Source organism: Gouania willdenowi, chromosome 15 (genome assembly GCF_900634775.1).
Source record: "Gouania willdenowi chromosome 15, fGouWil2.1, whole genome shotgun sequence".
NCBI classification, from domain to species: Eukaryota; Metazoa; Chordata; class Actinopteri; order Blenniiformes; family Gobiesocidae; genus Gouania; species Gouania willdenowi.
Genome location: NC_041058.1, coordinates 23504545 through 23518328, shown reverse-complemented (window position 1 = coordinate 23518328; position 13784 = coordinate 23504545). Strand labels below are relative to the sequence as shown.

The following is a 13784-nucleotide window of genomic DNA, read 5'->3' as shown; positions in this document are numbered from 1 at the left end:
GTCATGTGGAGTGGCAAGACTGTTTCTCGGAGTGAATGTGTGAAAGGGAGTGTCTGTGTGTTGGAACTGCAATGGACTGGCACAATGCGATCAATTTCACATACACTTTTTCTCTGCACTTCTATTTTTATTATGATTTGTACTCATACTCATATTCAAAAAGGTAGGGGTGTAATGATTTGTTTTAGCAATGATCCAATTCATGGACAATGTTTGTTAATTTAGAATGATTTGATCCAAAATGATTCAATGACTTGAAATCGATTCAGTAACTTTTTAGCCAAAAATAATAATTCAACCAGTGTGACTGTGAAACAAGTACCTGGATACTGGAGAGGTGAGCTTTCATAGATTCCTGCAATAGTCTATAAATTAATTATGGACAAAAACAAATTTTCACCTTTTAAAACAGTTCCCTGTGGTCAAAATAACATATCTGTGCTGCGGTTTGGTCAAAACATGACATGAATCAAGCAACAGGAGAGGTTTGTGACCCTGTATAATCCAGCACTTTCAGAGCACTCCGTTTTGGGGGAGTGTGTCCCTGGAGCTGCAAAGACCTCCCCCTCCCCCAAAAGTGCGATCACACTGAACACGACTGAAGTGACTAGATTATATTCAAAATCAATGTAAATGACGCAACATCAAGTGAACTCCCTCCAAGCGACCCACCTTGCGTGATTCCGGAGACTATGTCCTGCGTGACTCCCCCGTCCTTCACTGTCAGCACTGAGGCAGCAGCTGCAAACTTCCTCAACTTACTGGAACAAAATTAAAGTCATCCTGGAGCGTTGAAGTGATGGAGTGACCAAAAAGCACCACTATGTTCAAGCAACTTGTCTTTCGCTACAGTTGCATTCGGTGTCAATGCGATTTCACTCCTTCGCTAGCGAGAAAAACAATGGCGGACTTTCGGCAAAAATTTTCATCAGGTTGGGGGTGGAGTCCATGGGTGGAGATAATAGCAGAGGGGAGGGGATTTTCTTTCTCGATTTAGCTTGTGACGTCACAAACTTAGAAAAGTTGAAACTGAGCAATCTGTGTTGGAAGACTTACACAGACCACAAACAAAGGACTGGATTGTTTTATTTCACATTTGGTGGACACTCAAGTTACCTCATATGTGTTCAAAAACACTGAAAAAGTGGATTTTTTACAATATGTCCCCTTTAAATTAACAGGATGTTAACCTTTTCTGCTCTCATTGTCAATTCTCAATATGTTTTCAATAAGAATACCTATTAGGTTTACCTGACTGTTCTGCTTGTTTTTTTATACATAAGAGAAATCCAATTAATATAAAAAATGAAGTGCAACCAACATCTCTTCAGGTTAAATGAGCGGTGGTGGAACCTGCTACTTTTCATTTTAACACGATGAAGCTTCTGCAGAGCTAATGCTAACGAGCTAAAGCTACATGTGCTGCTGCTGTTGCCATGAGCGCTGCCAGAAGGGCCTGGTGGTCGACGATTGACACAGCGAGCGACTCCTTTAGAATATCTCTTTGTTAAAGCCAAAGTATTTCCACACACTGTACCCCAAAGGAAGATTGATCAATTTCTCGCTCGCCGGCTTCTCCCCAATGCTGTTTTGTCACAGATTGCTGAAAAAATCTGCATAACGTTTTTTATATTAAAAGCGCTTTTAAAACACATCCATATAAAGTATGCCCTGATTAAATCCAATGCGTTTTTTCCTTGTATCGGAAAAAAAATGATTGATTACCTTTTTAAACGATTTTAGATCGATTAATGTCATCTGGAAAGCCAACTTGCCGAGCACAGATCAATGTAGTTGGATCATAGGAATATAAATAGATGAATTGATCTAATGGCTGAATCGTTACACCCTTACTAAAAGGTGACTTTTACTTTCAAACCAATGTGACTTTACGAGCTTTTACAACATTGTCTGCGCATCTGCTAAACAATGTTCTCGGGAAAGAAAATACTTCTGCCACAAGCAAGAGACAAGAGCATTACCTGATGTCTTTATGTTGAAGGGACTGCAGGCTTGTTTGGATTCCTACAGTGCTACGAGGAGCACTCCATTAAAAAACCTAAAACTAGTCCAACCACATCCCACAAATCTTTCTCCAGTCAAAGGCCAGATTAAACTACTTCACCCTCTGAAGGTGCAATTGTGCGACTGTCTAGACTAATTTACCGCAGTAGGCTGTTCAAGGCACCAGTTTGGCCAATAACAGGTGGGTCTGATATTTTACTGGAGTAGAGCAACGGACAGCCTACTAAAACTTAAGTGCAAGTCTGTTCAGCATGTAAAGGAGGACCTTGGAACAGTTTGGACATGTGAATGTTTCAACCCTCGACTCACTGCAGACTGCCAACGTCCCAAAAGGTGTACTGGAGGGAGGGTGTTTACGTTGATGCTGGTCGCCACCTGTTACCGACACGCAAAGCATGCTATTATCCCCAGCACAGGAGAATCTGGCCCTGCAGGCCTTAGTCATAAAAAGCGAGCAAGCTGTGGAGGATTTTTTTTTCCTCCTCCAGGGGCACAATAGCAATAGGAAGTGGACTGTGAGAAAGCAATGATGAGTGGTGCATGGAATCTCACCGGCCTCTTAAGCCATCAGCGTGTTTAGACCAACCATCGCCTCCTTTCTCTTAAAACAACATGGCTTTACTAATTACTGTCATCAGTGTCATTGCACCTCATGATCCATCATTGTCAAATTTCCTCTTTGTTGTTATCAGGAAGTTGGTATTGATAGATATTTAGAATAAATTACTTATTTCAAGCAGAAATTACAGATATCAATATGTCTAACATGCAATAAAACACATTCTACAACCGAACTAACAATGATTCTGTCAGTACTGGGTTTATCAGTGGCTCACGTGAGCATTCACTGCTATTTGCAGTGCATACAATGTTCTGCAGGTTGCTACAGCTGTCAAAACCACTCGAGGGCCTCCAGGTTGACTGGCGTATACTCTTCCTACTTCAGATGGGGGGGGTCAAACACTTTATGAGGGGGAGTAAAAGACAACTGTGCGAGTCCTGAGTTTATTTTTCCTCCGCTGCTTTTACATGTTGTTTTCCCTCCCTGTTACATGACGTGCCTCCCAAAACATTTATTAGGCCACCTATGATGGCGGGACAGCACATCGATGTAACACTATTGACTGGAGGATGCGTTTTCGTTGTTAAGAGGCTCTGTCTTACACATGGAGCGGCTAATTCACACTCTCCCGCAGTCATTCAGGTGTCTGTGTGTGTTTTTCTTTCAGGCTGTCCTGGGGCTAAGAAAACAGAGTTCCTGACAAGTGTTCTTGACGCACTGTCGACAGACATGGTGCACGCTGTCACAGATCCAGCATCAGCCGGAAGGTATGACATAGAAAATTCAACCTGTTTATTTTATAATTGCTTACTGTATGCGTTGCAGTCGGCTCCTACATTTTTCCACAACAAGGTGGAAGCATTTCCAATCACACAATACTAACACTATAGGTGCTTGTTCGTGTAGGGCTCTATAACATAAATGTCTCCAATAAATAATCAGAGTCACATCAAAATTCGGACACTGGTGTTGCAATTTATTGCATAAAGAACAGTAGAAATTCCGACATCCCTACAGAGCAAATTAAATGTACACAATGCACAGAATATGCAAAAACACCACAATCAAGTGTATACAAGTTCTTTAATTTACAAGCATCTTTTTTCTGAGCAAGGCATTACCAAGAAAACTAGATAACTCAAACTATTTTGTTTAAAGCACTGGGTGAATTTCATTTCAGATAACAGTATCATACCACTACCTTCCATACTCTGTGAAGGCGAAAACAAGCTGAAGTGGCCAAAGAACTCAAAATCACATATAATTACTTTACTCTACCTAATTACCGCTGATGTAGAAGATTTAGCTTCGATATAATGTTAGTCACTGATTTTATCACACGATCTCAAACATACAAACGTACTTTACCTGAAATCATACCTGACACACTCCTTACAATGCTGTCACTCCTACTTATGACTTCTTCTTCTTCTTTTTACTTTTACGCCATCAATAAAAATTCCGTACAATGTTCCAGGAAATTTAAGATTTTCTACCAAGTTCTTCCTGCTCTTTTGTCTAAAAGGCGAATGCAGAAATTGACACTGTGTGACTGTGCTATTGTATGGAAATAATAATTTATTTTTTTTTTAAATGCTGATCCAAATCATCCACAAATACTTCCATTATATGTACAACATTGTGGCATCTCTCAGCATTAGAATGTTATTTGCACTAACAAACAAACTGTAAATGACATTAAATCTAAAACAATTTTAGCCACAAATTATGTTCATTTCAATTACCAGCCATTGTCAGCGAGGGCATCTCAATGTTTAGTATTGTAAAGTGAAAAAGATGGGTGTGTGGATAGATGGGTGGGTGGGTGGGTGGATGATTGATTGATTGATTGATTGATTGATTGATTGATTGATTGATTGATTGATTGATTGATTGATTGATTGATTGATTGATTGATTTGGATGATGGATGTTGGATGGATGGCTGGATATTTGGATGGAATGATGGATGGAATGATTGATTGATTGATTGATTGATTGATTGATTGATTGATTGATTGATTGATTGATTGATTGATTGATTGATTGATTGATTTGAATAAGGGATGATAGACGAGTTGGTGGATGGAATGATGGATGGATGGACGGATGGATGGGTGGGTGGGTAGGTGGTTGGATAGATAGATAGATAGATAGATAGATAGATAGATAGATAGATAGATAGATAGATAGATAGATAGATAGATAGACCAATGGATGGGTGGATGGACTAAATGTAACTTTTTTTTGTGATCACCACCCGATTAACTAAAGAATTGGCCCCTCCCCTTAGGATTGCTGAACCAGACCCCAATCACACCTTGGAGGAAAGAGTGGTCCACTGGTATTTTAGTCAGTTGGACAAAAACTCCAGTGGAGAAATTGGAAAGAAGGAGATCAAACCTTTCAAACGCTTCCTTCGTAAGAAATCAAAGCCAAAGAAGTGCGTTAAGAAGTTTGTGGAATACTGCGACATCAGCAACGACAAAGCTCTGTCACTGCAGGAGTTGATGGGCTGTCTCGGAGTGACCAAGGAGGAGGGTGAGTCTCTTCTCCTACGCCTACCTGACCTATCCAATGTTACGCACCGTCCAAACGTATACCTGTCATTTGGATTTAGTCTTCTACCCAAGTACTTTTTTTTTATTTCACCGGTTTTGGAGCATTTCAGTCAAATTCACATGTTTAATGAAGAGCTGACTGACAAGAAATCCACCTTAAAACATTAAAAAAACAGGTCATGCAGACGAGAAATGGTGAGGAGGCGCAGGTGTATGGATGTTTGTGGAAACTCACCGGATAAACAAGGTTTTAACATGTTCAGAGTGCCAAAGACCAGAGGTGTGGACTCGAGTTACATGACTTGGACTCAAGTCACAAATTTGATGACTTTAGACTTGACTTTACAAAATAACGATGGACTTGCAACTCGACTTAAACTTGAAAAGAAGAGAATGACTTGTGACTTAACTCGGACTTTAGCCTGTAGACTTGGGGAGACTTGACTTCCTTCAATTCCATGTCGAAAGATTTTATGAAATGCAATTATTATTAATAAGCAATAAGTCTGCTCAAAAATCTATTGATTTGGAAAAACTATACCTTGATCTACTTCTACTACTTTGGTTGGCACTTGTAAAATGTTAAAATCTAAAAAGATGCTGTTTTTAAATGCATTATGTCAGAATAGATCACGATTATTTGACAAATATGTACTCTGTTCAAGTAATTTATTGTTTATATCAGTTAGATAAACTTGTTCTGTAAAATTGCACTAGCTATGGTACATTATGTACTGTTGACTTGTTAAGACTTGCAAATTAAAGTTAAGGGCTTTTGACTTGAATGGTCTTGACTCAAGACTTGACTTGGACTTGATTGTCTTGACTTGGACTTGATTGTCTTGACTTGGACTTGATTGTCTTGACTTGGGACTTGACTCGGGACTTTAGTGACATGACTTGAGACTTACTTGAGACTCTAGAAGCAATGACTTGTTCCCACCTCTGCTAAAGACGCAGCTCAGCTCTAAAACGCACACACGACTCTATGACGCCCGAGTAAGGGATTTACTTACATACCTCTCTACATACCTTTTTCACTGCTGTTTTTTTAATGCAAAAAAATCATATTCACACTTTACATTTCAAGTTATAGTGCATCAATTTGAACTTGAAGCGGTTCAAAAAGTGCATTGTGACTGCAAACTGAGCTAAATCAACGTGTTCAAATGATTAGAAAGCAGCCTTAATCTATTGTCCATCAGGTGAAAAAGTGTTGTTTACAAAAGTATTGTTTAAATGCGTTTAGAGTTTTGAAAAATGAAATCACAACACTGAATCTGCCAATAAATCGATAATTCACTGAATCTTAATTGAGGGAGAATGTTATGTGCGAGCGTATAAACATCTCATTTCAAAATAAGATTTGTATTGGAGAAAATACAGGAAACACTACACAGTTGGTAAAAAAAAAAAGTAAGACATTTAAATATAATTAAAAAAATAATGAAAGGTTAAGAATAAACAATAATAGGAATGAAAATCAGTAAACAAGACAATAAAACCAAACTTACTCTGGCACAGTGGTAAAAAAAAAAAAAAAAAAAAAAAACGACTCCAAATGTCAAGGATCAATACTCATCGCCTGTTTCAAATGTGTTCTTTGTGGATTTATTAAAGGTTATTGATTGAATGTCTTGCAGGGCCCAAAGCAGGGGAAGGCCTGTCCTCCACTAAACTAGTAAGTAAAAATTTGAAAATATGCCTGCGAGGAACATATCTATTGTTTGTTTTATCCATTAAACCAAATGGAAATGAGACTTCCATTTTAAGGTTGTTTTTGTTTAACTTTTTCCCAGAATCATTCGAAGAAACAAGGCTAATAAGCCCAATGTCTGAGATTTCCTCTCCTGTGGAGGATCGGCCCTCATCAATCGGCGATAAAGGACACCATAGTATTTGCACTTTGTACTTTAAAAGAAATGTAAATTCACTTTGTAGAGATAAGGTATTTAAACAGACTGCTGAATCTGTGAATGATGTAGTTAGCGTTTTATGTCCTGACAAACAGAAAAGATTTAACACATACAATGTATGTGCCTTTTGTGTGTCTAGAAAGTGTACTTTTGAAAGTTGTAAAAGTTCTTATGTTTATTGTTACCTTTTTTGTTCTTTCTGTCAGTTTCCTTTTTCTACCATGTTGGTGATATTGAGTTTCTGTGCTTTGCTGCACAGCTCCACAGACTTCGACCACGCCATCACCTGTGTTTGGATTTAAGGCCTCTTTTTCTGTGCTTTTTAAAACATTTTGCAAGTATGTTTAAAGATACTTCAAACATACATCATAATAAAACCAAACATGTCCTTGTTTATCTCTGTGTATTAGAAATAAAGCCTTCTTTTATACATTTTGCTTCTTGAATGTGCATATAAATGGTCAATGGTGGCTAAACAGAGGAACCAGTCTCATCCTATTCCCTTTCCACACTTTTATAAACTTATTATGTCTTTGCCATTTTGTATTTTCATGCTGTGTCTCCAATAAAACACCTTGTTGACATAGTATTTATGAGCTAAGTATTAGTCATGCATAGCAAAGGTCATGTATCATCCCATTTTCAAACAGTTTGCCAATACCCCAGGGCAGCATGTTAGAATTGGAAAAACCAATGGTGCTGATTTCTTTTCTCATCACAAATTTCTTGCATTAACTGCAGACAGACAACGCGGCCAATCTTAGCTCAGTGCTGTATGAGTACCTAATAAAACGGGTGTTATATGAACCACTTAACATGTGCAAATGTGTCTATTTGCGTAAGGTATACTTACATGTACATGGTAAGCGTGAACGTAAGGTTTTGAATAGTTTCTTTGTAAAGGGCCAGTCTTTGGCTCAGACCTGCCCCGACGCATTACACTACAGTACATTGTTCCCGCCTGATTATGTTGGGGCTACTAAGTGGTGAGCCGTGGCTTTTCACACATAAAGTCCCATATAGGCCTGAGCAACTAACCTCAGACTGACCTGCTCACACAGGCTTAACTTCTAATTTATGATTAACACATCAGTCTCCTTTGTGTGATATAATCCAGCCCAATGGCCTGGCCTTAACACCCCAGGGAAACGTGGAGAGGAGATTATGCTTGACGGAGGATTAGTAGAGGATAACCTGCAGCCCTAAAAGGCACCTCCTTTCACAGCAATTGAGAAACGCAGTATTAAACCAATAATTAGACGTCATTCTTCTGTTATCCCCTAAAAGTACATCAGAATCAGAAATCAATTTGATTTGTCATTGCACATGTTACAGAGCAATGACATTTCATTTCAGTTTCATCCCATCCAAGAAAACATGAAAAGACAATCACACATAACATGGGAGCACAGGAGCGGGAGAACTGCGGTTCCCTTACTTAGATGAGAAATGGGATAACAACATAAGGAGAGGTGAGGGGAAAAGGCAGGTTTTGAACTGAATTCCCTATTGGAGAGTAAAGTATAAAACAAGGAAAAAAAACTCTCAACATACATGCATTAAGCAAAATATAGACAAATAAAACACAATAACCATAGCAGGTTGGGGTAGGTGGTGGGTCTGGGGAAGGGGTGTTGGGGCGGGGGTAGGGCGGAGAGGGGGATAGGATATCTAGCCGTTGGGGGGCGCGGGTGTGCAGCCTCTCTGACAATAATCAAAAAATGGAGCAGCAACAGTAGAAATTACATGAAATGTATGAATCGCATAGGTAGAGAAGCGAACAAAAAACAGACACTCAGCTTCACAACTGCTATTCGGACCAGTAGCATTGTGTCGTTATCCTCATCAGGGAGCAATGTTAATTAGCAACAATTCTACAGCTTGCCAAACAGCTGAGAAAGTACGCACACCAGCCGAAGCTATGCAGCAGGTGGGTTTGATGAACGGCTTCAGGCATGAAACCATCCTAAAAGTCCGACAGTCTTCTGCGATGATGTAAAAATGTAATTAAAAAAACACGATACTTAAAAATGGCAAATGGCTCACATGCTTTAGATGTCCACACGTGTGCATCATGACGTAGTGTCTGATCCACGAGTGTTAAATGTTAGGCACTTAACATTCTTGAATTTCTATATCAGAGCTCATTGTCAATAAATATGCAATTCTGAGCACTTCCTCATGTTCTGGAAAACGTGGTGTTGGCATATGCCTTGTAGCTGTGCATTCAGCAAGTCTTAAACTCACAGCCACATATCGAGCCAAGTTCTTCTTTACTTTTCAAACCTCCAATACACACAGTCCTAAATCCTTGAAAAGTGTGATTTCTTTTCCCCAGGGCTGAGATGGATGCAAACACCTTTTATGATTTGGCACAAGGTAAAGGTGCGGTTTGCTGCATATGTTTTCCTGATGGCTTGGACTTCTGCCTAAACTGATAGAGTGGCTGCAAAAAAGCATCCAAACCCTTTGGCTCCACTACCGCGACTCTCGGCATTTGGAAGGCGATCCCTTCTCGTGTTTCTTAGCTCTATTTCCTCTTTTCCCTCACTCATATATGCACAAACATACTCCCGAGATACAGAGATACCATTGAGCCCGATTTGTGGGCACAGATTGTGTACTTTAATGGGCAAGAGGAGGCACCCGATCCCACCACAGGCAGGCTTAGAGGGCTAGTGACTGTCAAAAGCTATCACAGCGGTTTAATATCCTCTGGGCGAGCCACTGCCAACTGCAGGCCTTTGGAGGAGATTCTGGTCTGAGTTTGAATTGCATAAGGACAACGTGCAAACTGGGAGCATGTCTTATTCTGCTTGCCCTTGTGCCCAAACAGCCATTTGTTTTAATCAACACCATGTGAAGTGACAAGTATGAAAACTAAGGAAGAAAATACACTTTTTAGAATGATGATTCAAAAGTTTCAACAAAGCATGATGTAGACAACTGGGGGCCAGCCGTTGGGGAATTCACCAAGTGTCAATCGTGTAAGAAGCTGAAACTGAAGTCCAGTTCACACAGGTTCACCAGGGGTCTCATTTACAAAGACTTGCGTGAAAAATGAGGTGAAAAAAGCATACGACTCAATTCAGAGACAGGCGTACGCTCATAAAAATTCAGATGTTTTAATCTGTGCGTAGGACTGGATCCACGCACCCATCCTTTGAACATTTAAATGAGATCGGCACCAGGGATTCCCCTCAGCTTGACAAGAAAAGGCTCTGCTCTTACCACCAGTAACACAAGAAAGAATTGATATTTTTTAAACATTATTAGACCGACAGTATCAAGTAAGACAGAGATGATTCAACAGTGAAGATACTGGAATGAATATAAACTTTAATATACACACACATAGTCTGCTGAATGCTTGACTATGGGTGTGCCATATACTACTAACAATAATGATGATAATAATAATAATAATAATAATAATAATAATAATAATAATAATAATAATAATAATAATTGCAAAATATGACGTTCTGATCAAGCACATCAGGCTTAATGTTTGTCTCTGTCTCCATTTGTTCATCAAACAGGCTGTGAATGTGTAACAGGTAAATGTGACTCAATGCAAAACGCTCTAGTAATAAAGCCTCTATAAGTGAAGTCCTTTTCCCAATACTTGCACACGACGCACCGCACCGGTCGGTCGATCGCAGTGATCGGTCTGTTGGAGTGTGTGTGTGTGACTGCTAATGATGGCTGGACTGAAAGCGTTAAAGTGTTCAGATATAAATGTGTCTGTTACTCAGAGGACGTCTGATCACCTGTAGTAGATCCCAGCACAGAGAGCTCTGACAGGTAGTGAACAACATATGTCTGACTCAGATGAGACAGATAATTGTTTTTTTTTTTTAAACAAATAATTTGTAAATTATACATGTCAACAGCAGCTCAGAGGTCCATGTGTGAATGTATTGTATTATTTTGGTAGTGTGCCTAACAAATCCTGAGAATTTAAACCATCAACTATGTAGAAACGTATGTATGCCACCTCAGGATTTGACTCGAAAGACCGCACATTTCCACGCCCACTCCAGTTTCTGAACTTCAAGATTTTGCCGTGGATTATGACACACACGTTTTTGGGTGCACGTACCTTTTGTACATGAGGCCCCTGGTCTCACGAGTCAACATTCAAAAGGTGGAATCAAGATTTGGGGTAAACCACAGTCCCTACTATTTGTTTGTTCTTGGCCAATCTAGGACACCTTTTCAATATAGAATAGTTTTATCTTCACTCCAGCCTCAATCAGAATTGTTACTTGCATGTTTATCCCTTAATAATTAAATTGAAATATCTGATGGCTAGGTCCAGCAGTGTAATGCTCAGTGAAACTGATAACTCCAGTAGCTTCCACAGTAACCAGTTTACTATTCAATGGTGAAGCATTATAGAAAGTTGTCAGTTAGTATCTGTGATAAAGGTTTCTAGCACCATGTTGGCTCTCTGTCACCAAGAACCGAAGGCAGCTCTGAAGACAAGAAGGGGTTTATGACCTGGTTCCAGTTATGTGTATTATAAAAAGTGAGTGATTATAGTGTATATATGATTTTCTCATTTCTTTAATCTAAGAACATCTATGATCTTTGATTTCATACAATAGAGATTATGTACAGTACCTTGAGTAAGAGTTATGGTTGTTGTTTTTTCTTAAAGGATTAGGATGAAATAAACTGACTACTGAGTGATTGCTAATCTTTACAGCATCAAAAAAAAAATAAAAAATGGTGAAAGGTTCTGTGTTCACTGAGAGACGTTTGCCTGTGGATCTGGACATAATATTTGCTTTCATTCTTAAATATTTGGAGGGATTAATCCCTCTGGTCTGGAGAGCTGAAGGGTGTGTGCTCATTGGGGGTACTGGTCCTTTATTCTCATTCTCACAGTGTCCACCTTTGACATTGTGGTATCCCATTTGAGCCTGACCAGGCCTGAGAGCGAGAACGATGTGGAAGGGGGGGAAACATGGGCAGCAATGAGGGGGTACTAGGGAGGATGGGAAGGAGGTGGGGAACTGTCGGGGCCTAAACCCAGGGGATTAACGGGGTGAATTCTCCTCAGGAATGTTCCATTGACAGCCAAGCCCCGCCCACCCACAGCTGGCTGCAGCAGACAGGTGCACGGCTGAAGCGAGGCGGGTGGTGGGAGGATGTGTGAGGGAGGCTGAGAAGCTGCTGCAATTAGAAAGAAAACAGATTTCCATATGTAGACTTCATTCAGACTAACGAGCACTTCAACAAAAGGCAAACTCAAAGATTCTCTCCAGAGCTCGTCATGCAAAGTCCTTCAACCTCAATGTGTACACATGGGAAGACTGTTGTAGGAGTTTATCACAACAAAGGAAGGTTAAACAATCAAGGACTTTAAAGGCTGACATACTCGTACTCTCTATACAGCAGTAAAAAAAATGTAGCTTTCACAAGTGGAGAATAACAGAAATGTCCCTTCATCAGATCAGCCCGAACCCTAACCAATCAGTACCCACACTGAAGTAAAGACAAAGGAATCACCAATTACCTCATATATAAAGCAAGTAATCATTGTCTAAAACATAGTGTGGTAGTACCTGAGACAGGCCTTGGTCTCAAGGCCAATCTCTAGACCACATTTTGAAGGTCTTGGTCTTGTCTCGGACTCGAAAGCATTTTGATCCAGTCTTGTCTTGGTCTTGGACTGCCCAAACTCAGGATTTTCCATTAAGATTGGGCAAGACCAGCACTGATTTCTGCTATTCTTCAACTTTATTAATGTGATAGTAGGGGAAAAACTTTGTAAAATGATAAATGTCTTCAATTCATGCTTTAATACACCCCATGATGAGTTGACTGCAACTTTGCCAATATTGTGACACACACCGCTACACGCAAGCAGGAGTGAAAGGTGGGAGGCGTGGTGGTGAAAGGTGGTGAGCTTGAATTTTTAGTTTTTTTTGTATTTAATTACTGGACTTGTTCAGGCTTGGTGTTTGATGGTATTTCAGTTTATCTGATTCGGATTAATCAATGTCGAAATTTCAACGAGTGGGTTACCTTGTGTGTCAGATGCCTTAAAAACTGAAACCATCCATCTTGAAATTCATCTATAAAAAAGCAAAAAAAATCTTGTTTTCAGATATTTAATATAATTCTGGACTTATCAGTGGCTTTTTAATACATACAAAAGTTATTTTTTTCCAAGAATTTAGTTAAGTTGAGATTTTTACATGTTCTGCTTTGATAGAGTTGCAAACATCTTTTTTTTTATCTCTCAAATGTATTTAAAATAAACCACAATTGAAGAAAGAATGCTCATGAACTCATTCACTGCCAGCCATTTTCAGAGCAGCCAACCCCATATTGCCAGGCGTTACAGATGATTTTCACTGATTTTTTTAAGACCCACAGAATATTTTACATTATGACAATCTGACATCTGACTCTCTAATTTCATCAGAAAAAAATGTTTTGTTTCTAGCTTGGTTCATTCTTCCATAATCAGCAGTTGAATAGAGGCAAGTTTCACACCAATCGCCAGTTGGTGACAAAAAGCTGAGAAAAATGGCTTTTTTCTGAAAAAACCTATTAGTGATTTTGAAGCAATTTTTTTTTTGCTTTAGTGACACCTCAACATTGGTTTTCTACTATAAAACCATAAAAACAACACTGAGACCGGGCTTTTGATGGCAACATTATTATTATTTTGCTATCTGGGTCAGAGTTGAAAGGTTTTATT

The 13784-nt window shown here is 39.4% G+C and overlaps 1 protein-coding gene across 1 annotated transcript in view; it reads left to right on the top strand.

The window, feature by feature from the left end:
* The window catches only part of smoc2 (SPARC related modular calcium binding 2), a 41287-nt gene extending 33794 nt beyond the window's left edge, over positions 1-7493 (top strand). The window contains exons 10-13 of the mRNA XM_028469059.1: positions 3255-3354; positions 4880-5127; positions 6791-6828; positions 6947-7493. Coding sequence (XP_028324860.1) covers positions 3255-3354; positions 4880-5127; positions 6791-6828; positions 6947-6970 — 410 coding nt within the window. The 3' untranslated portion in view covers positions 6971-7493. The remainder of the gene's footprint in view (positions 1-3254; positions 3355-4879; positions 5128-6790; positions 6829-6946) is intronic.
* The last annotated feature ends 6291 nt before the right edge of the window (positions 7494-13784 follow it).